This window comes from Ovis aries, chromosome 6, assembly GCF_016772045.2.
Source record: "Ovis aries strain OAR_USU_Benz2616 breed Rambouillet chromosome 6, ARS-UI_Ramb_v3.0, whole genome shotgun sequence".
In the NCBI taxonomy this organism is placed as follows: Eukaryota; Metazoa; Chordata; class Mammalia; order Artiodactyla; family Bovidae; genus Ovis; species Ovis aries.
In genome coordinates this window covers 117,354,233-117,381,137 of record NC_056059.1, presented here as the reverse complement: position 1 = coordinate 117,381,137, position 26,905 = coordinate 117,354,233, and the positions used below count along the sequence as shown (strand labels likewise).

The 26,905-nt window shown below is 57.0% G+C and overlaps 1 protein-coding gene across 13 annotated transcripts in view; it reads left to right on the top strand.

The window, feature by feature from the left end:
• Positions 1–26,905, top strand: part of NSD2 (nuclear receptor binding SET domain protein 2) — a 76,838-nt gene that overhangs the window by 25,442 nt on the left and 24,491 nt on the right. For all 13 annotated transcript variants that reach the window (XR_006060237.2, XM_027971308.3, XM_027971305.3 and 10 more), the window contains 5 exons: positions 7,758–8,382; positions 10,192–10,354; positions 18,428–18,594; positions 19,086–19,568; positions 25,056–25,200. Coding sequence is in view for 12 of the 13 variants with exons in the window: in XM_027971308.3 (XP_027827109.1) it covers positions 7,786–8,382; positions 10,192–10,354; positions 18,428–18,594; positions 19,086–19,568; positions 25,056–25,200 (1,555 nt within the window). In the remaining variant the exon portion in view is untranslated. The remainder of the gene's footprint in view (positions 1–7,757; positions 8,383–10,191; positions 10,355–18,427; positions 18,595–19,085; positions 19,569–25,055; positions 25,201–26,905) is intronic.

Sequence of the window (26,905 nt, the reverse complement as noted above, 5' to 3'; positions counted from 1 at the left end):
AATCAATAACCAGACAGAAAATAAAAGATAATTACAATTGCAAGCCATAATGGGAACACAGTTAACTTAACAATATAAAATAATTACATGCAGCTGGGGGTGAAGCAGAGTGTTTTGAGTGGAGGTGCACACGTTTTCGTCCACTCAGCCCATCTGTGTCTTCTGGTTGGTGCATTTAATCCGTTTACATTTAAGGGAATGATTGATAGGTGTGATCCCATTGCTGTTTTCTTCATTGTTTGGGTTTATTGTTTTCCGTAGGTCTCTTCCTTCTCTGTGTTTCCCATCTAGAGAAATTCCGTTTGCATTTGTTGTAAAGCTGGTTGGGTGGTGCTGAATTCTCTTAACTTTTGCTTGTCTGGAAAGCGTTTGATTTCTCCACCGAATCTGAAGGAGCGTCTTGCTGGGTGGAGTATTCTTGGTTATAGGTGCTTCCCTTTCATCATTTAAAGTGTACCGTGCCATTCCCTTCTGACTTGCAGTCTCTCTCGGGAAGTCAGCCTGACGGGCGTCCCCTTGTATGCGGTCTGTCGTTTTCCCGTGGTGCTTTGAGCGCTTACCTCTGTCTTCAGGTCTTGTCAGCTTGGTTTCCCTGTGTCTGGCTGTGTCCCTCTCTGAGTTTGTCCTTCCTGGGACTCTGTGCTTCCTGGACGTGGCTGACGCTTTCCTTTCCCATGTTCAGGAAGTCTTCAGCTATTATCTCTTCAGATATTTTCTCAGGTCCTTTGTCTCTGTCTTCTCCTCCTGGGACCCCTGTAATGCCAATGTTGGTGCGTTTAATGTTGTGCCAGCAGTCTCTTAGGCTGTCTTCATTTCTTTTTGTTCTTTTTTCTGTATTCTGCTCTGTGGCAGTGACTTCCCCCATTCTGTCCTCCAGGCCATTTCTGTCCTCCAGGTCTTCTGCCTCAGTTACTTGCTGACGATTCCTTCCAGTGGGGCTCAGAGGTTAAAGCGTCTGCCTGCAGTGCAGGAGACCTGGGTTCGATCCCTGGGTTAGGAAGATTCCCTGGAGAAGGAAATGGCAACCCACTCCGGTATTCTTGCATGGAGAATCCCCTGGATGGAGGAGCCTGGTGGGCTACAATCCACGGGGTTGCAGAGTCGGACACGACTGAGCAACTTCACTTCCCTTCGTCTTCCAGCGTGTGTTCGTCTCTGTGTGTGTCCTCCAGGTCTGCTGCCTCGGTTACCTGCTGATGCTTCCTTCCAGTGTGTGTTTGTCTCTGCTTGTTCTTTCCTTCTTCTAGGTCTTTGGTAAACAGTTCTTGCATTTTCTAAATCTTTGCCTCCACCATTTCCCCGAGATCCTGGATCATCTTCACTGTCATTATTCTTTCTCGAGATCCCGGACCATCTTCACAATCGTCATCCTTTCTCGAGATCCCGGATCGTCTTCATGATCGTTATTCTGAATTCTTTTTCTGGAAGGTTGCCTGTCTCCACTTCACTTAGTTGCTTTTCTGGGGTTTTATTTTGTCCCTTCACCTGGGAGATAACTTTCTGCTTTCTTGTCGTGGTTAACTTTCTGTGGTCTGTTTTTGTTTCAGCTGCTCCGAGACTGCTTCTCTCGTTTCTTCTGTCTGCCCTGTGAGGCCGAGGCTGAGAAGCGTATGTCAGCTTTTTGATGAGGGGGGCTGACAAAGGGAAAAACTGGGTCTCCCTCGGGCGGGCGTTGAGGACATCCAGGGGATTTGGCTTTGGAGGCCAGTGGGGCTTGACTGTGGAGCTGCCACAGGACCGGGGAGACAGGCCGTTGCAGGGCACAGGCAAAAGCTTGCGCGCCAGGAGCCGGGAGAGAGGAGCATTGCCCCACCAGAGACCGAGCCAGCTGTGCCTGGGAGCGTCCAGCAGCCTCCGGTGGAGGCGTGGGCTGACAGTGGCCCGTGGGGTCGGGGGCACTGGATACAGCAGTGTTGGCGTAAGTCCTTTTCCAGGAGGTCACCATCACTGACATTATCTCTAGCATAGCTTGCCCTCAGGCCAAACAACAGGGAGGGAACACAGCCCCGCCCATCAGAACAAGACCCAGATTCCCCCTAAGTCAGTCTCTTCCATCAGGAAGCTTCCACAAGCCTCTTATCTTTATCCATCAGAGGGCAGAGAGAAGGAAAACCACAATCACAGAAAACTAACCAAACTGACCACGTGGACCACAGCCTTGTCTGACTTGGTGAGACTATGAGCCGTGCCGTGTGGGGCCACCCACGATGGACCAGTGACGGCGGGGAGTTCTGACAAACGTGGGCCCCTGGAGAAGGGGATGGAAAGCCACATCAGCGTTCCTGCCTTGAGAACCCCATGGACAGTATGAAAAGGCAGAAAGATAGGACACTGAGAGATGAACTCCCAGGTCGGTAGGTGCCCAACATGCTGCTGGAGATCAGTGGAGAAATGACTCCAGAAAGAATGAAGACACAGCCAGACTGAAAACAGCGCCCAGCTGTGGGTGTGACGTGATGAAAGTAAAGTCCAGTGCTGTAAAGAACAGTGCTGCACAGGAACCTGGAATGTTAGGTCCATGAATCCAGGTGAATTGGAAGTGGTCAGACAGGAAGTGGCAAGAGTGAACGTCAGCGTTTAGAAGTCAGTGAACTGGAATGGACCGGGACGGGTGAATCTAACTCAGATGACCATTGTATCTACTACTGTGGGCAGGAATAGAATCCCTTAGAAGAAGTGCAGTAGCCCTTACAGTCAACAAGAGTCCAAAATGCAGCACTTGGTGCAACCTCAAAAATGACAGAATGATCTCTGTTCATTTCCAAGGCAAACCAATCAGTATCACAGCAGTCCAGATCTATGCCCCAACCACGAATGCCAAGGAAGCTGAACAGTTTTGTGATGACCTTCAAGACCTTCTAGAACTAACAGCAGAAAAAAGGTGTCCTTTTCATCGTAGGGGACTGGGATGCAAAAGTAGGAAGTTAAGAGGTGGCCGGAGTAACAGGCAAGTTTGGCCTTGGAGTCCAAAATGAAGCAGGGCAAAGGCTAACAGAGTTTTGCCAAGAGAACGCACTGGTCATAGCAAACACTTTTCCAGTAGCACAAGAGATGACTCTACACATGGACATCATCAGATGGTCAGTACTGAAATCAGACGGATTATATTCTTTGCAGTCGAAGATGGAGAAGGTCTATACAGTCAGTGAAAACAAGACGGGGAGCTGACGGTGGCTCAGATCATGAACTCCTTATTGCCAAATTCAGACTTAAATTGAAGAAAGTAGGGAAAACCACTGGACCATTCAGGTATGACCTAAATCAAATCCCTTACAATTATGCAGCATACAGTGACAGATAGATTCAAGGGATTAGATCTGACAGAGTGCCTGAAGAACCATGGACGGAGGTTCATGATGTTGTACAGGAGGCGGTGATGAAAACCAGCCCCAAGAAAACGAAACGCAAGAAGGCAGAATGGTTGTCTGAGGAGGCCTTAGTAGCTGAGAAAACAAGTGAAAGGCAAAGAAAAAAGGGGAGATATATCCATCTGAATGCAGAGCTCCATAGAATAGCAAGGAGAGATAAGAAAGGCTTCCTCAGCGATCAGTGCAAAGAAGTAGAGGAAAACAATAGAAGGGAAAGACTCGAGATCTCTTCAGGAAAATCAGAGACACCAGGGGAACATTTCATGCAAAGATGGGCTCAATAAAGGACAGGAATGGTAGGGACCTAACAGAAGCTATTAAGCAGAAGAGATTAAGATATCTTAAGCAGAAGATACTAAGAGGTGGCAAGAATACACAGAACTATCCAAAAAAGATCTTCATGACCCAGATAACCGCGATGGTGTGACCACTCGCCTAGAGCCAGACATCCTGGAATTTGAAGTCAGGTGGGCCTTAGGAAGCATCACTATGAACAAAGCTAGTGGAGGTGATGGAATTCCAGCTGAGCTACTTCACATCCTAAAAGACGATGCTGTGAAAGTGCTGTCCCCAATATGCCAGCAAATTTGGAAAACTCAGCAGTGACCACAGTACTGGAAAAGGTCAATTTCCATTCCAATCCCAAACAAAGGCAATGCCAAAGAATGTTCAAACTCCTGCACGGTTGCACTCATCTCACACGCTAGCAAAAGTAATGCTCAAAATTCTCCAGGCGAGGCTTCAACAGGACACGAACCGAGAACTTCCAGATGTTCAAGCTGCATTTAGAAAAGGCAGAGGAACTGGAGATCAAATTGCCAAATCATTTGGATCATAGAAAAAGCAAGAGAGTTCCAGAAAAACATCTTCTGCTTTATTGACTACGCCAAAGCTTTTGACTGGGTGGATCACAACAAACTGGTAAATTCTTAAAGAGATGGGAATACCAAACCACCTGACCTGCCTCCTGAGAAATCTGTGTGCAGGTCAAGAAGCAACAGTTAGAACTGGACGTGGAACAGACTGGTTCCAAATTGGGAAAGGAGTACGTCAAGGCTGTATATTGTCACCCTGCTTATTTAACTTACATGCAGAGCACATCATACGAAATGCCGGGCTGGATGAAGCACAACCTGGAATCAAGATTGCCGGGAGAAATATCAGTAACCTCAGATATGCATTTGATACCACCCTTATAAAAGGGAAGAAAGCAAAGAGGAACTGAAGAGCTTCTTGATTAGAGTGAAAGAAGAGAGGGAGAAAGCTGGCTTAAAGCTCAACATTCAAAAAACGAAGTTCATGGCATCTGGTCCCATCACTTCATGGCAAATAGATGGGGAAACAATGGAAACAGTGAGAGATTTTATTTTCTTGGGCTCCAGAATCTCTGGGGACAGTGACTGCAGCCATGAAATTAAAAGATGCCTGCTCCTTGGAAGAAAAACTATGACCAACCGAGGCAGCATATTAAAAAGCAGAAGTATTACTTCGCCGACAAAGGTCCGTCTAGTCAAAGCTATGGTTTTTCCAGTAGTCATGTATGGATGTGAGAGTTGGACCATAAAGAAAGCTGAGCACTGAAGAACTGATGCTTTTGAGCTGTGGTGTTGGAGAAGACTCTTGAGAGGCCCTTGGACTGCAAGGAGATCCAACCAGTCCATCGTAAAGGAAATCAGTCCTGAATATTCATTGGAAGGACTGATGCTGAAACTCCAATACTTTGGCCACCTGATGCGAAGAACTGACTCCTTGGAAAAGACCCTGATGCTGGGAAAGATTGAAGGCGGGAGGAAAAGGGGACGGCAGAGAATGAGATGGCTGGATGGCATCACCAACTCGATGGACATGAGCTTGAGGAAGCTCCGGGAGTTGGTGATGGACAGGGAGGCCTGGCGTGCTGTGTAAAGAGTCAGACACGACTGAGCGGCTGAACTGATATGGTGGAGTCTCTGGAAGGCCTGTAATCAAATTCCACTGGCCCTCAAGGCTGGATGCCCAGCCCTGTTGTTGGATCCCCCGGCTGGGAAGCCTCACGTGGGGCGCAGAGCCTTCAGCGTGGCGCTTGCGCCTCTTCGGTGCCTGTCTCCCAGTCTGTGGGTCGCCCGCCGCGCGAGCGTGGTGTCGACGCTGTCCTGAGCGCGCTCCTCCTGCTGTCTGCCGGCTGCTGCCGCCTCTTTGGCCTCAGGTGTCTTTCTCTGGTGGGTTCCCGCATCCTCCTATTGATGGTTCCTAACAGCTGGTTGCAACTTCAGTGCTTTTGCAGGAGACGAGCACGCGTCCTGGTTTTATCCTGGATATTGTGAGTGATGCACCTGGAGTCACCCTTTTTCCGTTACGTTCTTCTTAAGAGGACTCATTTTCTTTCGGTTGTGTTAAAACTCTCGTAACATTTACCGTCTTGACCGTTTGAAACAATTATCTGGCTGTGCTGGGGGGTCTCAGCTGAGGCATGTGTGATCTTTCAGCTGTAGCACAAGAGCTCTTGGTTGCAGCGTGTGGAATCTGCTTCTGTGACCAGGGATCACACCCAGGTCCCCTGCGTTGGGAATACGGAGTCTTAGCCCGTGGACCCCAGGGCAGTCCCCCCTCTCAGCCGTGTTGAAGCGTGCCATTCGGGTGTTGTGTGCAGGCAGTGTGGCAACCATCGTCTCCAGAGCGGTGTCGTCCTGTGAGCCTGCAGCTCGGCCCCCTGCCTGCCCTCCTTCCTGCTAATGCTGTGGCTCTGATTACGCATGAGGAAGCGGCCGCACAGCCTTTGTTCGTCTTCTGTGACTGGCGTACTGCTGTCCGCGTAACGTCCTTGGGGTCGGTGTGTGGCAGGTGTCCGCCTCCCCTTGCTGTCTGAGGCTGTGGCACGCCCCGCTCTGTGGATGGACACGGGGCGCCGACACCCCGCGTGCCTGCCTTCCGTCCCCTGGGGTGTCAGGTGGGCTCGTGGGTCCTGTGGGTGCTTTGAAGAAGCCCCGCTGTTTCCTTCCCGTCCCCGCCCCTGTGCGCAGGGCTCCAGGCTCCTCGCGTCCCCCCAAGGCCCTGCTTTCTGTTCTGATAGTGGGTAGCCATCCTCATAGGTGCTGTGTGAGGTGGCATTTCTTTTGGGGTTTTGATCTTTTCTTTAGTTTTTTGGTGGGGGATGGCCCTCACTGCGCGACTTGTGGGATCCCAGTTCCCGAGCAGGGACGGAACCCAGGCTCCCAAAAGTGAGAGCGCAGAGTCCCGGCTGCCGGGCTGCCAGAGAGCTGCGGTTTGCCCGTAAGAGTGGGCTTGCGGCCCTGCGTGTGGGCCGTGTAGACCCTGGGGCTGGGCGGGGTCCGTGTCCTCTGCTCACCGGCCACACGCGCCCTGCTGTGCCTTGAGGCCGTCGGCTTCTCTCTGTCCAGTCAGCCTGATGTGAGCGGGACTGGAACCCACTCAGACTTGCCTTAAAAACCCCCCGTGGGTCCCAGCGGATGGTCCCAGCGTGTGCTTGGGGTGGGGGGATGGTCCCTGGCGCCCACAGAGCTGGCCCCCCCGGGGGCGTCTTGGTGTGGGGCCCCTTGGTGGTGACAGGGCCAAGCTCTGGTGCGGTGCTCTCCATCGGGGGCACCCTGACGGGGGCGCTCCGTCTTGGTGCTCTGCTCCCCCCGGTGGCTCGTCTTGGAGGGCCTCCTCGCTGCCGTTGTGGTGTGCTGTTGGGGGCCTTGGGGGGGGTCTTCCCAGCAGAGTGGGCGCCGGCCTGTTCCCCGTGAGCTGCCTTCACTGGGTGTCCCGAGTGAGGGGCTGCGGCTCCCGGGTAAGCCCCCTCTGCCTGTGGGGCTCAGGCAGCCCATCTGACCCCGGGTGCCGTGTGGGGTCCTTGGTGTGCCCTGTCCAAGGAGAGATGAGTGTCCTCGAGGCTGGGCCCCCTCCTTGTCCCCACGGTTAGCGTGGGCCAGGCCGGTGGCAGGGGGCCCGCCGGCACCTGCCCCGCCCATCTGGGCTTAAGCTTTGCAGCCCAGTGGCCGTGGGCAGGCCTGGAGCCCCTGCCCGGTGCTGCTTCCCGCCGTGTCTCGGGCCCCTCCTCTTGTCCTCTGCCCAGGCCTGGCTTTGCGCTGGCCGCCTTGGGTGCTGCCCTGGCGGCAGGTGGGGGGCAGCCCCCGTTTCCAGAGGGCTCGGGGGCAGTGGCGTGACTTCCTTTCCTTGCCCGACTTTTGTGTTCCGCCACGAAAACCCAGTCCTGGTCCTTTCACTCTTGTTTTGGGGCTCCTGTCATTTCTGTGATATTAGAACTGCCTGTTGGGACCGAAGTCACAGGAAACACCATACACTGCCTCAGAATCCCGGAAACTCCCCAAGTGTATAAAGGGTTCCATTGGCGGACTCATCTGAGGTTTGAGACTAAGGTGTTTCTTTTCTCTTTTTCCAACACTGCAGTGTTCTGAGAAGGAGGCACCGAGGCTGAATGGAATTCAGCGTCAGGAAAAGCCCTCTTTCTGCTCCAAAGGTGGCAAAGTGCATGAAGATGAAGCAGGCCCCGGAAGTCCTGGGCAGCGCCAACGGGAAGACCCCGAGCTGCGATGTGAGCCGCGAGTGCTCCGTGTTCCTGAGCAAAGCCCAGCTCTCGGCCGGCCTGCAGGACGGGGTTGTGCAGAAGTTCAACGGCCACGACGCGCTGCCATTCATCCCGGCTGAGAGGCTGAAAGACCTCACCTCCCGCGTCTTCAATGGAGAGCCTGGTGCTCACGATGCCAAACTACGTTTTGAATCCCAGGAAGTGAAGGGACTTGGGACCCCACCTCACACTACCCCTGTCAAAAATGGCTCTCCGGAAATTAAGCTGAAAATCACCAAAACCTACATGAATGGGAAACCTCTCTTTGAGTCCTCCATATGTGGCGACGGTGCGGCCGCCGTGTCCCGTTCGGAAGCAGACGGACAGAGACCGGAGCACAAGGCCCGGAGGAGCCGCAAGAGAAGCGCACAGCGTGGCTCTTTGCTGGAGCACGGCCGCGGGGAGGCCGCCCTAGTGTCCAGGGTCTCCAGTCCTGTGGACAAAAAGGTATTTGTGAATGAGGGGCTCTGGGCGGGTGGCAGGGGGCCTCGGAGGACACGCGACGTGTGAGAAGCGATAGGAGGTGGGCGTGGTCCCCGTGGCCGGCTCTCCACTTGCTCTGAGGGCTCGCCGAGGGGACACTCACATCCTGTTGAGCTGGGGCCTGGAGACGAAGTGTCAAGACTGCATGAGGTTCTGAATCTGGGCTTGGCCATTCCGAAGCCCTCGGCCTTCAGGCGGTCCTGTTTCACAGAGCTCCTCTCCGCCTGATGGCGGTCAGTGGGGGATCCCGTGGGGCTTCCCTGGTCTGTGCTGTCTGAGGAGCGCTCCCGCCGGCCTCCCCTCGGTCGCTGTCCGCCCGGGGACCACTGTCCGCTGCAGGGGCCCTGCGTGTGGCTTGCCCCTGTGACCACGGGGCGTGCCTCCTGCCTGCATGCTCCTGGTCCCCAGCGCGGAGCGCAGTGCTGGAGTGCGCGTGAATGCACGTTCAGGCTTCGAAGTCTGGGGTGGGAATGTGGGATGAAAACACGGTGTTTGTGCCACAAGTCCTCAGTGACAGGCGGGAACCTCAGCCCTGGCAGAGGAGCTGCAGAGGCTTTGTGGCGCCCTGTCCCTGAGCCGGCGGTCGCATGGACGGGGTCCGGCAGGCCTCTGTGCGTTGGCCAGGCGAAGCTCCAGGCCCGCTTTCAAGAGGAGGGGCAGGGGCTTGAGGCCAGTTTGGGTATTTTCTCACCAAGGCTGGAGGAATCACTGTAAAATTATAGTGAGGAATTTTGTTTATGGCCCCACAGATAGGACAGGAAAGGATGGACATTTCCCTGGAGGAGCTGAAATAACGAAGACCTTCAGGGCTTATGTCTGTTGAGTGCTGGGGTGAGGGGTGCAGGGCGGCTCTGACGTAATCACAGTGATGGTGGTCTGGGTTGCTGTGGCCCTGCTTGAAGCCGCCTGGTGGATCCATGCTCCTTTATAGGGAAGAGGCTGCGGTTGATTTTGTTAAAACCTGGACAGGTCACCTGCTTTTGCCTCTCTGAGTCTGGCTGCGCCCTCTGAGTGGGGACGATACTGCCTGTCCTGAGGGCGTGGGCGCGAGGCTCAGGTGACAGTCAGCCTGAGAGCCGGTGTCTTTGTAGGAGTGTGTGACGCGCCCGCTCTGTGCCAGCCCTCACCCCCGATGGGCGTGGCGACTACACTCGCCTCCGTGCACGTGTGTGGGGCTGAGGCTTAAAGCCAGTCGGCGATTCGACTGTGCTCAGCCCCCTGGCGAGGGCGCCGCTCTTGCCAGGCCTTCAGCCTCCTCCTGGCCTGGGTTCTGAGGTGCGGAGGCTGAGGCTCCGGGAGCCCAGGCCTTGGGGGGTGGGGGTGGGGCTGGGCCTGCTGCCGAGCCCCCGCGTCCCGGCCCCCCTGCGGTCCTCCCTCCCAAGGACTGACTGTCAGACAAGGGCTCAGAGGAGCGGAGGGCCAGAGGATGAATTCCATGAGAATTCTTGTCCAGCCTGCGAATAAAGCTCCACTAAAGGCCTCCCACCAGGCCAAGGAAGTGGATTTCTGCAGAGACCTTCGCAACGTCGGGCACCTCTGTGTGCCAGGCCCTTGCTGACCTTCTAGCTGAGGGCAGGAGGTGAGCAGTTTCGACGAAGTGCTCTCAGAGCTGTTGGCTAAAACCGATGAGGGAGCCGAGGGAAAGCACACTTCTTTTTAGGTGTGTGTGTGCACGTGTGTGTATGGAGCCTGCTCTGACTCGCCCTTGGTCTTCTGTGGATAGGAAGCTGGATTTAGGGCTGGGTACTTGACGTATCTCTTGTTTGTTTTCAGGTTCCAGCTAAGAGAGAGTCCTGTCTGAACAGCAGCAGAGACGAAGGCCAGCCGTTGAGGTTCGGGGTCGGGGACCTGGTGTGGTCCAAGGTGTCCGGCTACCCGTGGTGGCCCTGCATGGTCTCTGCCGACCCGCTCCTGCACAGCCACACCAGGCTGAAAGGTACCGGGGGGCACGGTGGGGGCTGCCGTTCCGTCTTCGTCTTCTGCGCTTCACTGTTCCCATCGCCCAGCTTCTCTCTTCCTCTTCCTTCAGCAGCCCTACTGCGGCCCTTTATTTCCCCCTTTTTTATTGTGCTTTAATGCACAGACATAAGATTAACCGTCCTAACCGAGTACTCAAATGAGTGGCATGAAATGCATTCACATTGCCAGATAGTGGTCCCCGCCACCTGCGCCCAGAGCCCTGCTTGCTCTGTAGACCTGAAGCTCTGTCCCTGCGAGGCGGCAAGTCCTCAGGGCCCCACCCTAGACGCTGGCGGCCCCGCTCCGCCATCTGCTCTCGTCTCCCTAGTGGTTAGTGACTTGCTGGCCCTTCACACAGCATTTCAGTTGGCTTGTTGGTGGAGGTGGGTTGGATTGTTACATTTTTTTTGTGGTTCATTTTGCAACTTTGAAGTTAGTGATTCAGACATGACACATTGTTTTTATTTTTATATCCAACTTGGATATGTACTTTATCTGACTGAGTTAGTATTAAAGGAGAATGGTCTTTGCCTTCTCATTTGCTTTTCAGGTTTTATGATAATTTATTATTGTTTAGATATATAGTAATTACTTATGTCAGCATGATTTTCAGAAATTAGTGTTTTATATTGCATTTTAGCTTAAAAACGTCCCAGTTTATTTTATTAGGTGGGAAAAAGGGAAAAAGACTAGACATAATCATCTTTGGTGTCATGAAACTTGAATTATAAATCAGAGAAGTTAGCATAACGTGATGTAGTGTGTTACGATGCAGATTAGAGCAGATGCTTAAACAATTGGACAATTCATGAAACATAAGATCTCATGTGGTTTTGGAGGGAAAAAAACAAAATTGGGTGGTTTGAGTGTCTCATAAACAGTCCTTCTAGAGCAGACTCTGAGTTTGGTGTGAGGAAGGTGAGATGTGGTGATGCAGGGCTGGAGCAGACCACGTTGGCGCCTAGGTGGCTGTGCCCTCCAGGGGCGTGGGCAGGCGGGCTGGGGCCTGCCCCAGTGGCCCCTCTTGGCCTCTGGCTGGAGGCCTGAGCCTGGCCGCGGCGTCGCTGCTGGGAGTGGGGTTCAGCAGTGCCCCCTGGCAGGCAGGCGTGGGAGGCTCAGACGGGGCTGAGAGGCCCTCTCTTGTGTCCCGAGACCCCGGTGCACGTGTGCAGGACGCCGGGGCCAGGGAGGCGCCTGTGGGCTGGTTCTGCTTCTGCCCTGGTACAGGGTGTGCAGCTTCCTCAGCTTGCCAGCATCGGGAGTCTCTGTCGGGGCTTACGGGGCCCCGGGACGCACCCCAGAGGCCTCTGGACTTGGTCAGAGTGCGACAGAAGTGCCAGTTGAGGCAGAGGCCAGGCTGCCTGCTGTGGTCGGGGTGGGCCTTCTGCCCCGGTGGCAGCCCTCCCTCCCAGCTCCAGGTGGCCCAGGCAGAGCCCTCCAGGGCCCTGTGACTCCATACCGGTTGTCTGCAGAGCACATCACATGCAGTCTCTCGGGGTCCTTTTCAGCACTGGGATTTCTGCCTCATTTCAGCCTCCCAGTGTCTCAGACCGTCCTAACTAAAGGCGTCTTTCCATGTCTCTCTGTTCCAGCTGCAGGGCTTAGTTCCCTTCATTGCACAGTCCCCCGGGTTAGGGTTGGATAGTTTCTATAGCCTGCAGCAGCTCCATCACTTCACAGCAGACAGATGGGGAAACAGTGGAAGCAGTGAGAGACTTTATTTTCTTGGGCTCCAGAATCACTGCAGATGGTGACTGCAGCCATGAAATTTAAAAAAGATGCTTGCTCCTTGGAAGGAAAGTTATCACCAACCTAGACAGCATATTCAAAAGCAGAGACATTACTTTGCCGACAAAGGTCCGTCTAGTCAAGGCTATGGTTTTTCCAGTGGTCATGTATGGATGTGAGAGTTGGACTGTGAAGAAAGCTGAGCGCTGAAGAATTGATGGTTTTGAACTGTGGTGTTGGAGAAGACTCTTGAGAGTCCCTTGGCCTGCAGGGAAATCCAACCAGTGCATCCTAAAGGAAATCAACCCTGAATATTCATTGGAAGGACTGATGCTGAAGCTGAAAGTCTAATGCTTTGGCCACCTGATGCAAAGAGCTGACTCATTGGAAAAGACCCTGATGCTGGGAAAGATTGAAGGCAGGAGGAGAAGGGGACGACAGAGGATGAGATGGCTGGATGGCATCACTGACTCAGTGGACATGAGTTTGAGCAAGCTCCAGGAGTTGGTGATGCACAGGGAGGCCTGGTGTGCTGCAGTCCATGGGGTCGCAAAGCATCGGACATGACTGAACTGAACTGAACTGACAGCAGCTTCTCCGAGTGAGACTGGCGCGCCACCACTGGTGTGCGTGCTCCGGCTCAGCGCTTCTGCACGTTTGCTTAGGAATCGGCAGCCATGTCCTCCTGGTTGAGGTGCAGACTCTGGAGAGTCAGTTGGCTGCTGGGGCCCGGCTCAGCTGGCAGTGAGCTGCTACTCCGTGTCTTTAAGCTCCGAGGTTATTAGGGTGTCTCCCTAAGTATGAAAGACAAAGGTGATGATGACGCTACTTTTGGGGAAAGATCTTAGCACAGAGACTGGTGAGCTCTCAGGTGTTCCCGTCAGCCTTTTTTTTTTTTCTTTTAAAACCAGAGTTTGTATTGTGTCTGCACCCCCCTCGCCCGATCACCTCTGGGCTTTCTCCTGAGAACGTTGCTGTTTGAGCAGTTGCTTCCCCTGAGCAGCCCTTGTGTTTGGTGATTCCGTTCTAATAATTTTGTGCCAGCCATCAGCGTTCTATGTTGCCAGGCGTCCCCGGAGCGTTCCCAGAGCCAAGTGGCCACAGATGGAGTCTGTCTTGTCTCATTTTCCATGTGGAATATTTTGTTTATTACTACTTTTTCCATTTAGAACTTTTCCAGGCCACTGTTCTGAGTGGAACAGTGCTGTGGATGCCACTCACTCTAAGCTAGACTTGCCAGCCTTAAACGCTTTGTTTCACCTGCTCTCTCTCTTTTGTATATGAATACACTCCCCTTTGCCAGCTCATCTGAGCGGGTGCTGTACCCGTCCTGACACTCCACCCTGGCTTGTCAGCGGCAGTCCTCTTGGAACAAGGCCAGAACCCCGCCTGCATGTGAGAAAGCGGCCCGCCAGTAGCTGGCCCTTCGTCTCTTGGGGCCTTGCTTAGATCTCCCGGGAACCTCCAGTGTGGCCGTGCACCTGCTCTTTTCTTCACCCTGAGGTTGAGTCAGGGTGCCCTCCCAGCCCCTGTGGGCGAGAGCAGACCCCCAGCCCTGGCCTTGTGAGCAGACTCAGGCCCACAGAGGCAGGCGAGCGCCATGCAGGTAGGGCGCAGACTTGGCCCTTCACTGGGGCCTTCTTGAAAGGAGGGCTTCAGTCCAGCAGTGCGCTTCTCCAGGAACTGTCTTGGCTGCAGGGGAGGCAGCCTTGGTCAGCAGAGGCCAGCTTCAGAGCCCTGACAGTGTCGTTTGAAAAGCAGCTCAGAAGGCTGAGAGCCAGGATGAGTTGCAGGGGGAGTCAGATGACCTTTGGAAAGTGAAGGGGTCAGGGGAACCTGGGAGACCGTGCGGCTGGCCCGTGCCGTGGCCCCTGCCCAGGAGGTGTGGACCAGGGTGTCTGGGGGGTGCTGGCCGCTGTCTCAGTGGCTGACCCGTGCTGCATTTGGGGCCTGGCTCCCTGGGCACCTTCCTCTGAGGTCTGGTCCTCCCTGAGGACCCGCTGGTCTGCTGAATGCTAGCTGTCCATTTTTATCCTTTCCGTGGTGAAGGAGCTGGCGCTTTTCTGTGAAGGTGAGCTCCCTCCTAAAAGGTTACTTACACACTGAACGTTACTGTCTTCGCTCTTTAATACTCGCGCTGTTCCAGACGCGGCCTCTGGGAGCCCAGGGAGTCCCTTTCAGCCGTGCGCCCCTGTCCTGGCTCTGCCTGTCTGGGAGCGCTTCCTCGCGTGTGCTAAGCGCCAGCCACGCTGCGGGCTCCCTTACACTTCCTCCGCCGCAGTCCTTCAGCCGGCTGTCCTCAGAGGAAGCCTGGGTCCTTTGAGTAGTAAGTGGTGTGTGGCCGCCCAGGTCTGGGCTCTGGTTGTGTCCAAGGCCTGGAAGGCAGAGGATGGAGGTGAGGCGTGTGTGCTGGCACGCTGCCCCCGCTCTCTCCGCAGCCCCTGGGATGGTGGGCCTGAGGCTCAGGAGTCCTTGCTGGGAGGACGCGTGGAGGAGGGAGGCTTCGGGTGTGGAGCTGGCCGAGCAGGGCCTTGGGAAGCAAGGCCTTTCGGTTCCTGTGGGATGGAACTCCCCAGCCTGCTCCTGCCTCCCACCCCCAATTTCCTCGCTCTGCATGTGCTGCTTTTTACTCATCATACTTGGGATTCCAGGAGTACTTGACTCTGAATCAGTAGCAGTGCATTTAAGCTTTCCTTAAAAGATAATTCCACGCGTGTATTTTTGGCGGCGCTGGGTCTCCCCAGGGGTGGCGGGGGGCCACTCTGGTTGTGGTGTGCGGGCTCCTCGCTGCGGAGGCGCACAGGCGGGGGGTGCGCGGCTCAGCGGCGGCAGCGCCTGGCTCCGTCGTGGCCCCCGCGCCCCAGAGCACAGGCTGCGCACTCACGGCGCGTGGCCTAGTTGGCTGCGCAGCATGTGGGGTCTTCCCAGAGCAGGGATCGAGCCCGTCTCTCTCGCGTCGGCAGGGAGACTCTTTGCCACCTAGCCGCCAGGGAAGTCCGCATGTGAGCTGTAGAGACTGAAGTCGAGTCTGTGTGCAGAGGAGAGCATAGCCGCGTAGAGCGTTCAGGCCTCCTTTGCAGACCTAAGCGCGCTTCTGCCGTTCGTAGCAGCAGTGCTTGTGTTGGAGACCGTCTGCCAGGGCGCACGTGGCCGAGCCAGCGGCTCTGAGGCCTGGCCCTCTAGGTTGGAATCAGGAGGTGACTGGTGTTCTGGGTATTACACTGAAGAAGGCTGGATTCTCTTGCACCTGGGAACGTTACCGTCTCCCTGGGGTACCCGGGTCCTGCTGGCCTCCCTGCAGACACTGGGGCGTCGGGTCCGGCTCTCCTCTGTTGGGCCCGTCTGGTCTGTTGGGTGAGACTCTCCTCTGTTGGGCCCTGCTGGCCCATTGGGTCCGGCTCTCCTCTGTGTGGAGGGTCTTATTCTCGCCTTTTCTGTGTTATTATGTAGAAAGGAGCCCTCGTTGCTGTATTTCTAAATTCCAGCATTTTCTGCAAATACTGCAGGTGATCTGACTGTCTCACCTTCTGAGTTGACACTGTGACTGTCCTTTCTGCTTGTTCTGTCAACTAGGAGGAGCAGTGAGTTCGGGTTTCCCGCTGTGGTGGTGGACGTGCCCTTTCCTGTTGGAGTTTTTGTCAGTTCCTGCTTTGCCTGTTTGGGGCCTCCGGTGACCCCCCCACCTGGGACCAAACCAGGAAATGTTGGCCTGGCCATCCTTGTTCCTTGTTTCCCATGGGGCGGACTCTGGTCTGCTCGGCCTCGCCCAGGTTCAGGGTCCACCTTGCGTCTGATGGGCCGTGATGGGGAGGAAGCGAACTCGGTACAACGTTCAAGTGCCCGAGCTAGTGGCGGCCAGCTTCTCTCAGGAGGGAGGGCAGGTGGGGCCTCAGTGACCAATGTTTTCCTTCCAACTGTAAGGATGAAAATCCAAGGTCACAGGGAGGAAGGGCTGCTAACGGGTGGTGGGACAGTTGGTTAGTCATGGTTCTCAAAGAAAGTAAAGAATTCACCTCTCGATTTGGACCAAAATAAAATTCAGATGGCTTAGAAAAAAGCCTTAAAAATAAGAGAAAGTTGGGGTATGTTTGTTATGACATTTCTGAGCAGAAAAGAACTTTAAAAATGTTAAATTAATTTTACAAGCTTGGGATCAGCCTGCCATGTTCTCTGACTTCTTTTTTCCAGCTGGCATGTAAGGAGCACTTTTACCGTCTTCAGCTGTTCACTTAAAACCTGCGTGTGCTCACATTGTCCCGGCATGCGCACTGTAACACAGTTTCCTCAGCTCTGCAAACGCTACGGCGTCTGTCTGTGTCCACTTTCACGGTCACGAGTCTTCGGAAAGAAGTCACAAACCTCCCGACATAGTTTTGAATCTTAGCTATTTTAAAATCAAAAGAAGTATACACACTTATAAACAAGTCAAATTGTCCTGAGAGATTAATAGTGGGAAACAGTCCCCTGCCCTCCCAGAACTTATTATTTTTAACTCTTTTTTTTTTTTAAATTTTTAACTCTTTAAACATTTTCTTTTGGCTTTAGCTTCTCTTTTATCATCAGATATTTTCTGTTGACTTTCTGTTATGGTAAATGAAGATTGAGCTCCTCAATCATTTCCTGTTTCTTTCCCTTCCATTCTTTCCATAGAATTAACTCACTATTTTTATTACATCAAACATAAGTGTCCATTTAATTTTGACCGTATAAATATCATTCAGTGAGAAATCCAGCTGTGTTCTCAGTTGCATTTTATTTCTTGTACAACCTTTTGTCTTTTTTTCTGGAGATAAATACTGCATTTCTCGTGGAATTGTATAGTTCGCTGCCATTTGGTTAAATTTCTTCAAGTATCTGTTCTTCTGTCTTTGAAGCTCATGCTGTGGCGTGGTTAGTTTCTCTGACTGGGGATAAAAATGGACGGCCGTGTTGGAGCCCCACCTCCTCTCTGTCCGCCTGCCTTCCCGCTGCCTGGTCTCCTTCGGTGAGGAGCCCGCGCGTCTTGTCCCTTCTCCCCTTCCTCGCGCCCCTGGGCCCCGCTCCCCCCGTTGACTCACTGGCCGGCGGCGCCCGAGACTGGCGCTCTGCTCTCCTCGGCTGCCGCTCTGTCTGTGGCTCGGCGCCGCGCCTCCTCGGTCCGCTCTCCTGTCTCGCTGCAGCGTGGTTTCGGGCATCCTGGGGAAGCGGCGGGGGTCGCTTTGAGTTCCTGGGTTCGGAGGGTGCCGCTGCGGTCACACTCGAGCTTCGGTGTGACGGGGTGTGGGATTCTATGTTGGACGCAACTCTCCAACATAGGAGATGGCATTGCCTTCCAGCATCCAGAGCTTCTGTCTGTCATTTCGTGAACATGGACCTGTCTCTTCCTCCCCCAGCAGCTCGACTGTCCCAAAGCTGTGCCCGGACCTGGGTGTCGGGTGAGGTGCTGGCAGGGTTAGTTCTGACACGTGTTCCTGGGTTTGGTAAACTCTGATGAGTTTCTCTTCGGAAGGCCAGTTACCTGTTTTCATGGTGGTGTTGTCAAATTTCAGATGGCGCTTCTCTCTCCTTCTCTTCTGACAGCAGGCTAGAGTTCTTCTGTGTCAGGCGTCACCTCCTGGTGTGGCGTCTGTGGCCCTGCAGACTGTTGACTCTGTGAGCTCTGGGCTCTGTTAGAGGCTCCTCTGGGCCCGGGTGCCTGTGCTGGGCCTTCTTGCAGAGGACGGCGCGCCGCTGCCTGCGGCCCGTAGGGGGCGCTGCTGGCTTTCTTAGAGGTGCTGGCTGGTGGTGGCCTGGCTGAGGGAATGAATCTCCACCTTTTGGGGCAAAGGCAACGTGGGAGGCTGTTCCTGTGGTGTGCTGGCTCCCTGGGAAGTGCGCTTTGCTGCCGCGTGTCCAGTGTCCTGTGCGAGGGTGCGGGGGCCGGGGCGGTGGCTCCTTCAGCATCTGGGGGCACTCGGTGGCCTCGAGCTGCCCTCTCCGCAGCGTGGTGCGTGGGGGGGCTGGGGTTTGTGCCCGCGGCCCCCCCGCTGTCCTCTCTGCTCTGACTGATGGAGTGTCTTCTTTGGTGGCATGAGGAGGGAGGAGATGAGAAGAGAGCCGGGTCGGTGGTCTTTCCTCGCCGGCTTTGAACCCTGTCTAAGTCTCAGGAGTGTATTTCCCCTTTTGCTGTAGAGTGTGGTGGGGGAGAAAAAAGGGTTTATTTTGAGGTCGATGGGTTCCAACAGCACCAAGCAAAATGACTTCAAAGCCGCTCCTAACTTGACGCCAGTGATTGCTAATAGATTTGCCTGATTTCATCCCAGATCCTAACTTTCAAGTTCTAACATTTTATTTTGAAAACTAGGTCAGAAAAAGAGTGCACGCCAGTATCACGTACAGTTCTTTGGTGATGCCCCAGAAAGAGCTTGGATATTTGAGAAGAGCCTTGTAGCTTTTGAAGGAGAAGGCCAGTTTGAAAAATTATGCCAGGAAAGTGCCAAGCAGGCGCCCACGAAAGCTGAGAGAATCAAGGTGACAGACGCTCCTTAAGTACAATCTTAGACGAAACTTTTATTTTTGTTCGTAATTATTTACCTTGTCTTGAACTGTGGTTGCTTGAAACGCTGCCGTGGCTGCTTACGTCTGCCGCTGCTGGCTCTGCCCAGCGCGCTGCGTCCCACGGCACGGCAGCTTTGTGTAGACACGTGGTTTATCCTGTTTACTCCTTTGGTGACTCCCAGAGACAGTTTCCTAAGTTTTGTTTTCCTTTATGTAAGCACACGCACAGAGACACACGTATATATGATATTGTATATAAGTGTTCATTGTAATTGCGATTGATTTCTAGTTTCAAGAAACAGTAGAGTTATACTGGTCTGAACTCTAAAACCTTCAAGTTAATTGGTTTTTATATTATTTATTTCTAAATTTACCTGAAATTCAGAAAGTGCCCTTCTTTAAAGTGGGTTAATTTTTAATCTTTATTTGATGAAACTTACGCATGTCTTGTGTTTTCTTTGCAGCTGTTGAAGCCCATTTCAGGGAAGTTGAGGGCCCAGTGGGAAATGGGCCTCGTTCAGGCCGAGGCCGCCGCGCGCATGGCGGTGGAGGAGCGGAGGGCCAAGTTCACGTTCCTCTACGTGGGGGACCAGCTCCGCCTCAACCCCCATGTGGCCAAGGAGGCGGGTGTGGCTGCGGAGTCGCTGGGAGAAGCGGCAGAGCCCTCAGGAGGCAGAGAAGAAGCTGCCGACAGCCCTGAGTCCTCAGGGGAGGCGGGCGCGCCCGTCAAGAGGAGACGGAGGGCCAAGCTGTCCAGCTCCACCGAGAACCTCCCTGGCGACCCGGGGCCGGGGCGGGCCACACCACAGAAGGTGGCTGAGGCCGACCCCAGGAGGGGCGCGGGATCCCCCCCCGGCAGGAAGAAGGCCACGGCCTCCACCCCGAGGAGTCGGAGGGGCAACGCGGCGTCCCGGTTCCTGGTCTTCTGTCAGAAGCACAGGGACGAGGTCGGTGTAGGGATGGCTCTGAGGGGCTGTGCTTTGTGTGGGGGGCCTGGCCCCGGCCCCCGGCGCTGTCGGCCGGGCCGTAGTGCGCCCTCTGTACACGCGGGTCTCAGGGGCGAGTGTCGTCAGGGGGAAGCCAGTGCAAGCCTTGGGGGCAGAGATCCTTGCCTTTGTGCTCTAGAATATTCCTCCTGACTATGGTGGGAAGGTCCAGTGGGAGGTGGGCTGCTCTTTGTTAGAAGCTTGGCCTTACCCTGACCTCCAGCCCAGGTCAGCGCCTTCCCCAGGAGGCGGCTCAGAAGCCTCCAGGAGGTGGTGCGAGATTGGATTTACAGAACCTGATGCTGCCGTGGGCCTGAGCGTGTCGGCACCTGTTGCCGCGGTGTGTGAAGGGTGGCCCGGTGTCAGTGGCTAAACATTTGGCTGGTTTTCTTAATCATTTTTGTAGGGTGAACTGAGTTAATTTGAACATCGTCAAGTCTCGATTCCGCTTCAAGAGCTCAGGCCGGCATCGCTGGTTCTTCAGTGTTACTTGAAATGAGTGGGTTGGTGGGACTCTTCTCAGGATTGCGAGGCAGACGTGTTGGGAAGCCTGTTGGGATCGGCCGCTGCAGACTAAGCGCGCGTCTCAGCAGGTGGAGAGCGCGCGTCTGATGGCCGCGGCAGCGGCTCTGCTTTTCTGGTCCTGCCGCGCGGCTCCTGTGCTCTCGGCTCCGTGACCAGGGCTTGAGCCTGAGTGGTTGGCGGGGAGAGGTTGACTCCTCACCCCTGGACCCTTGGGGAGGTCCTTAGGTGTGACTGCTTTCTGACACAAAGTTAGCAGGCGGGAGTAGATGGGAACTTCCTTCCGTCTGCTGAGGGGTGATTTTGAGGATACTTGAGAAGTGCCCTCTCGGATCGTGAACGAGGCAGGGTTCCCTGGGTGCCACCGCTGGTGTCAAACGCGGTGAAAGCATGGCCGAGCAGCAAGAGGAGGCCTGCGGTAGAGCCCCCGGCCCAGGGGAGGCGGTGACGCGGAGCAGCCCCGCACGGGGGAGCTGGAGCGTCACGGGGTCGTGTCTTGAGGCCGAAAGAAGGGAAGGTGACAAAATAGGTGCGACTTTGGAGAAAAGTGACTGATGTTTCAGCGACCTGAGTCGCGTGTGATGGGAAGGCTCGCTATTCTGAAGCTATAGCTGCCATCCCCCTCTGCTAACTCTCAAGTCCAGGGTCCTCCCGGGAGGCTCCCAGCAGCAACGTCTGCCTTTTTTAAGCAGGTGCTAGCATAGCCACGTTGGAAGGGAAGCTCGGCCTGAGGACTGGCCCTGCACAGAGGAGGCGCTCCTACTGCAGACAGGGGGTCTGCCGCTCAGGACAGCTGCTGGCCCACACTGCTGACTTCAGGATTCAGCGGCTCAGGGGGAGAGTTCTGTCAGTCTAGGGGAGGGAAGGCTTCTTCAGCCAAGCGGTTCACAAACTGGAAAGGAATGTTGTTAAAGTGAAACGAGAGCTGTGTGTGCAGAGCTCAGGACAGTCCTGGAGGAGGAAGGGGAGAGGCTTTGAGAAGAGCAGGTCATAGAAGACCCCAGGTGCCAGTGAGCTCAGACTGGCTGCTGAGCCTAGGGCAGCAGGGACCACATCACAGCTACCGCACGGCCAGCACCTCTGTGGCCAGGGGCCCGAGGCTGCGGTGGGAATCCACATGTGAGGCTGTGGAGGGCCATCCCTTACATCTAGTTCCAAGAGAAATTGGCATTGCTTGGTGAAACTGAAGATGCACGTTGCCTTTGTCTTACAATTTCACCCCTAGGGATTTGCCCTGGAGAAATTTCACCCTAGCACGATGTTGAGAGCTGTAAGATGCTCCAGCAGGCCCGGCAGGCTGTGGGCCGCTCCCGCAGCGTTGCTCAACCATGAAGGCGGCCTTGCTGCACGTCCAGGATAGGGACCCTCAGATCCCATCACCAAAGTGTGAAAGTGTAGCACGCTCGCCCGCTGCCCGCTTGTGCCTCCCTGCCTCCCGCGTCTATCCTCAGAGATACGCTGGGCGTATCCAGGCCTGTGCCTGCTCAGGTGCCAGGTGGTGCCGCTGCGCCAGCCTGCCTGCCAGCCGCACTTGCGCCGCTCCCCAGGCTGCGCCTCCCTAGAACGTGCCCTTGTCTGAGTTTATGAGGGAGACCTCAGGCCGCTTTCCAGAGGACGCCCTTTTTGCTGTGGGGACCCAGGTTGCTCTCAGTCAACCCTTCTAGCACTAAGGTATGTGCCGAGAGCAAGCAGGCCGACCGCTCCAGCAGGTGCCGATGGGCTGCGCCCCAAGCCCAGAGCCCTGCAGCCCACTGCACAGCCTCTCTGGTCTGAGCGTCCCTCCAGAGCTTTGCTGTGGGCACCACAGCGCACGCTCACCCCAGACTGCAGGTGCGCGGCCACAGTCAGGCCTGCGGCAGAGCCAGACGCCCGCCTGGCCCTGCCTCTGCCAGGTGGGGCCGTCAGGGACATCTGGTCACCACTGGCTGCTTTTCTAAAAGAGCGGTTTCCACCTTACGTGAAGGAGAGCGCCGTGCTGCCTGCAGTGGCCTGAGCCCTCCGTCACGCGCTTTGCTTGCTGGTCTGTGCGCTGCAAGCTTGGGTTGCCCTGCAGCCCTGGCTCCTCCTGGAGTCCAGCTCCTGGGCTGAGGACTCCCCGAGTCCCGCTCCTCCTGAGGCAAGAGACAGGAGCGTGCAGGACGCAGGTCCGGGGGGCAGAGGCCCCTGCAGGGACCAGGGCGGGGGCGTGGTCCCCAGCAGCCGAGCGGTGCCTGCACATGGCTTGCAAGCCTCCCACGAGGAGAGTTAGCTTACGGCGCCAGTGCCCGTGGCGCTTTGACCTGCTTGTTTCGGCTGTGGGGGCCTTAGCTGTGCGCGCGGGCGTCTGGCCGTGGCGCACGCTCAGCAGTCGTGCAGCTTGGGCTCAGTTGCGCTGTGGCCTGTGGGGCCTCAGCACCCAGACCGGGGCCTGAGCCCCTGCCCCCTGCACTGGACGGCAGGTTCTGGGCCGCCAGACCACCGGCTGAGGCCCCAGGGCCTGAGTGCCCGCCCCCCCCGCACTGGACGGCAGGTTCTGGGCCGCCAGACCACCGGCCGAGGCCCCAGGAGGGGTTTTATTAGCAGATGTTCCCAACACAGTTTCTGATTTTTAAAGGGTCTCTTCCTGCTTTATCTGCCCTGATTTTTACAGCTCCTTTAGGGGGTGCCAGTGTCTCTGTCTCGGTTCTTTGGGTGAATATTTGTATTGGGCGCTTGTTGCTTTGTGACAGGTCACCTCGAAACAGAGTGGTCTAAAACAGCCACCTGTGCTGATGATCTCAGGGGCTGTGGGCCGGGACTTTGGGAGCAGCTTGGCCAGGCGGTTCCGCCTCAGCGTCTCTCGTGAGGTCACTTTAAGATGTCAGCTTGGTGGGGCTGTGTCACCTGAGGGCTGGACTGGGGCTGAGAACCCTCCCCAAGGTGCCACATCCTGGTGCCCGCGGGGCCTCCGTCCCTCGCCAGGTGGCCTCCCCAGTAGATGTGTGTGTGTGGCGGCGGGGGGCGGGGGTGTGTGTGCCATCACAGCAGGAGGCCAGCCCCCCAGCAGGTGGTCCCCAGGTCAGGGTGGAGGCTCTCCTCACCCTGGACTCGAAGTCTTGGGGCCCCTGGAGCATTCTTGTGAGTCTCACATAGCAGGAGGCTCTCCAGGGCGCACATGTGTGGAGGCTGAGGACGGGAGAGCCTCTCCAAGGGGCTTCTGGGGTCTCAGGTTGTGCTGTGAGCTCGTGGGTACCTGGCTTTCCGTGTCTCCTTTTCCCAAGGAGGGGAAGGTCTCCACGACCATGACGAGGGGGCTGGGCGAGGGGACACGAGCTGCGGACCCCGCCCTTGCTGCCCGTCCTGGTGCTGAGCCTGCAGGGCCCCAGGCAGCAGAGGGCCGAGCTCGGCTGTGGGGCAGAGATCCTCAGGGAGGCTCCCCGGCCTGAGATGCTCAGGGGGGCGCCCTCCTTTCTCTAGATGGTCTAGAGGGAGCAGAGAGGTCAGAGCAGGCTGAGAGGGGGCCTGAGAGCAGGCTGGGGGTGGGTGGGGGCGGCGGGCTGTGTGCCCTGCTGCTGCTCCACGGGTAGGCGAGGGCGGGCCGGTGGTGCCATCTCCCGTCGAGCTTGCCGGCAGCCCTTCGGTTCCCCGAGTCCATCAGCGTACGGCGGAGCCCTTGAAGCGTCTTCTGGAGCCTGCTCCCACTGCGCTTGGTCTTGACTCGGCTGTGGAGGTCTTCCTCTGGGACGACCGCTGTCTTTCCAGCTCCGAGAGAGGCCTGCCTTCCCTGCCTGCCTCCTCCCTGTGGGCATCTGGCCCGGGCCGGGCTCTGCCCGGTGGCTCCCTCCTCACCTTGCGCCCAGACTCTGTCCGCTGCACTCCGGGGCTGGCCCGCCCCGCCTCACGCGGCTGGCTCGCTGGCGAGGTCGTGACTGCTGGTTTGGGGCATTCTTGTGTCTGAGGTAGTTTATTCCAGCAGGGCGCGCACCACACTTCAGGCCCATTGCCAGCACATTTTCATGACCCGCCGTGTTTGGTGAGGCTGGCGTGGTGGCCCCTCCTCCCGTAACCAGGCTCCGCAGCAGTGGGGGGTGCGGGGCGGCAGGGGGAGCAGGCTGGGGCCGGCTTGACCAACGCCTGTCACCCCTGTGGCAGCTGTGCTGGGTGGTGTCCTCGTGAGCCCGCGGGCAGAGTGAGCGGCCGTTGCTTCACTGACCCGCAGCGAGGCCTGACTGTTGGCCTGCGGGGGTGCCCTGGCCACTCTCAGCATCTGACAGCGTGGAGTCACTGCCTGGCCCCTGAGCTTCCGTGCCGGGTCGGCTGGGGCTGCTCTGGCCGCAGTGCGTCGGCCTCCCGTGTTGTCAGTGGTCCTCAGCACGGGGCACACAGACACGCACGGAACCTCGGAGGGGCAGAGTGCTGCCCGCGGGATGGAGGGGCCGTGGCCCTGCCCACCTGCCCCACCTCTCGTCACGGGGCAGCAGAGCCTCCTCACCGCCGGGGCGCACGGCATGGGTGGGGGCTCCTGGAGGCCTTGGGAAGGGGCTCCCCGGGGCGCTGCAGGGCCGGAGTGCTCTGCGCCCCTGCTCCCGGGGGGCGCGGCCCCTCGGCCTGCTTGGCACCCTCCAGGCGCACCCCGGGAGGGCGAGGCTGGGGCCACAGTGAGCACACCGGCCGGACCTCACCTGCACACCCAGGGGCGTTTCCTGCTGCCAGCTTCTGCAGGGTGCTGGGTCGTCGTAAGGCGCCCGTCGTTGGCTGATGTGGGGAAGGTGCACTCTTCTCTTTCATCGTCTCTCATTTCCTGCGTTTATACAGATACAGTTGGCTCACTTCCACCAGCCCTGATTTCAGTGAGTTACGGCGTCAGGCAGACACTGCTTTCCTTCCGTGCTCTTCTGGGACGCGGTTCCAGGACGCGGCGATGAGTGTGCCCGCGGCGACCTTCCTAAGCCCCTCCTGTGCCCGCAGGTGGTCGCCGAGCACCCGGACGCCTCTGCCGAGGAGATCGAGGAGCTGCTGGCCTCGCAGTGGAGCATGCTCAACGAGAAGCAGAGGGCGCGCTATCACACCAAGTTTGCGCTCGCGGCTCCGCCCCAGCCCGAGGAAGACTCTGGTAACGGCGCCTCTGTGCCCGCGTCCTCTGCCGGGCCTGCGCAGCGCCTCGCGGTCATGATTGTCGCCAGAGCCGCGCGGTGGGCGTATGGGGGAGGCAGGCAGCCTATGTGGCCTCCAGGGCCAGAGGCGCGCCTCACGGGCCGGGGGCACACTCCTGGGGGCCGGGCTGTGGGCTTGGGGGCTCCCCGGGTGAGGAGGCTGGCCGTGGCCTGGCAGTGGGTGTGGGCAGCCTCTCGCTGTCACTGTGAGTAAGCACAGAGCCCCTTCGCCCTGGGCACTGGTAAGAGGAGGGAGGCTTCACACTGAGCTTGGGGACGCGTGTGGCCGCCTCAGCTGTGCCGTCTGCATGCTGGACGCCACGGCGGGGACTGACGCCCATGCTGTGGACTTAGTGGATGTGTTCGGGCGTCAGTTGAAAATGCAGAAGAGGCCTGCGTCTCTTGAGGCTCGCCTCTGAGGCACTTTGGAGAGGCCAGGTGTAGGGCGTGCGCGCAGGGGCCAGAGGCCAGCTCAGGAGGAGGGCGCCACCCGCCTGTGTGCCCCAGTGACCCCACCCTGGTTGGTGGGCTCTCGACCCCACAGCCCCGTCCGATGACACCAGAAGTAAGCGTCACTCGTGTGTGCAGGGTTGATTGCAGATGCTACAGTTCAGAACAGGAGGGTGTTTAGGGTTTGTGTATTTTTTTAAAAGGCAGAAGTTTACTGGACAGCTCATCAGTCTGTTAACTCTAGGAAGGTGTCCCTTTTCAGTGACTGCTGGTTTAAGAACAGGTGGGAGTCATTGAAGCCAGAGTCTCCTCTCCCCTGAGGAGGGTGACCTGACAGTCTGCTCTGTCACTGAGGACCGTCCAAGTAATTAGCAGGTGCGGCCCCTGCCCCTGGGATGTCTGGTGTGTTTGCTCTGCCGGCCTCGAGCCCTCCCGCAGGCGCCACGGGGCTGACGCCCAGGACGCTAGGCCAGGCCGCGGTGCCCGCTGTCTGTCTTGTCGGTGCCAGGGTTCACAGGTGCCCCTTCTGCTTGTTTCTGTGAGAGACAACCTGGCAAGGGGAGAGCCGCCCTTGGCGGGGAAGGACAGTGACTCCACCTCCCCGGGGGCTCTCTGCCTGGCGCGCAGGTCCTGAGGGGGTCCTGGCAGCTCAGGCCAACCTTGGCCCTTGCTGGTTACGGTTGGGCAGCAGCTCAGCAGGCCCCACCAGCCATAGCTCTGCGGGCCTCTCCTGGTGTTCCCTGAGGCCAGCTGGTGCTGTGTTGGCCCAGAGCTCAGCGAAGGCCGGTTTGGGTCCAGCACTGGAGAGGCCAGCGCTCCAGCGTGGTTCTCCGCGAGCACTGTCGGGCCTACATGTTGAGCAGGGCCTCCGGACGCAGGGGCCTGAGCCTCTGGCCACTGCACCCCACGGCCCCGGCAGGGCTTGAGGGCGACAGTGCCCTCCCATGGGATGCTGGAGGGAGGCAAACAGTCCAGGGGGAAACCCTGAACCTCCGTGATGCGGTCCTGCACGTGCAGGCCCCGGGTTTGCATTGAGTGGGCCTTGGCATGCCCAGATGAGCCCCCTAGACCTGCGCTCTCCGCTTAAGCCGTGCCTTCCGGTCAGTGCTGTTCAGACCCCTCGAGTTTCGGGTTGGGTGGTCTCCCTGGGGACACCTGATGTGCACAGTCCACAGGCGTGTAGAAGGTGCTTCATTTGCAGATGGGCGTGGAGTG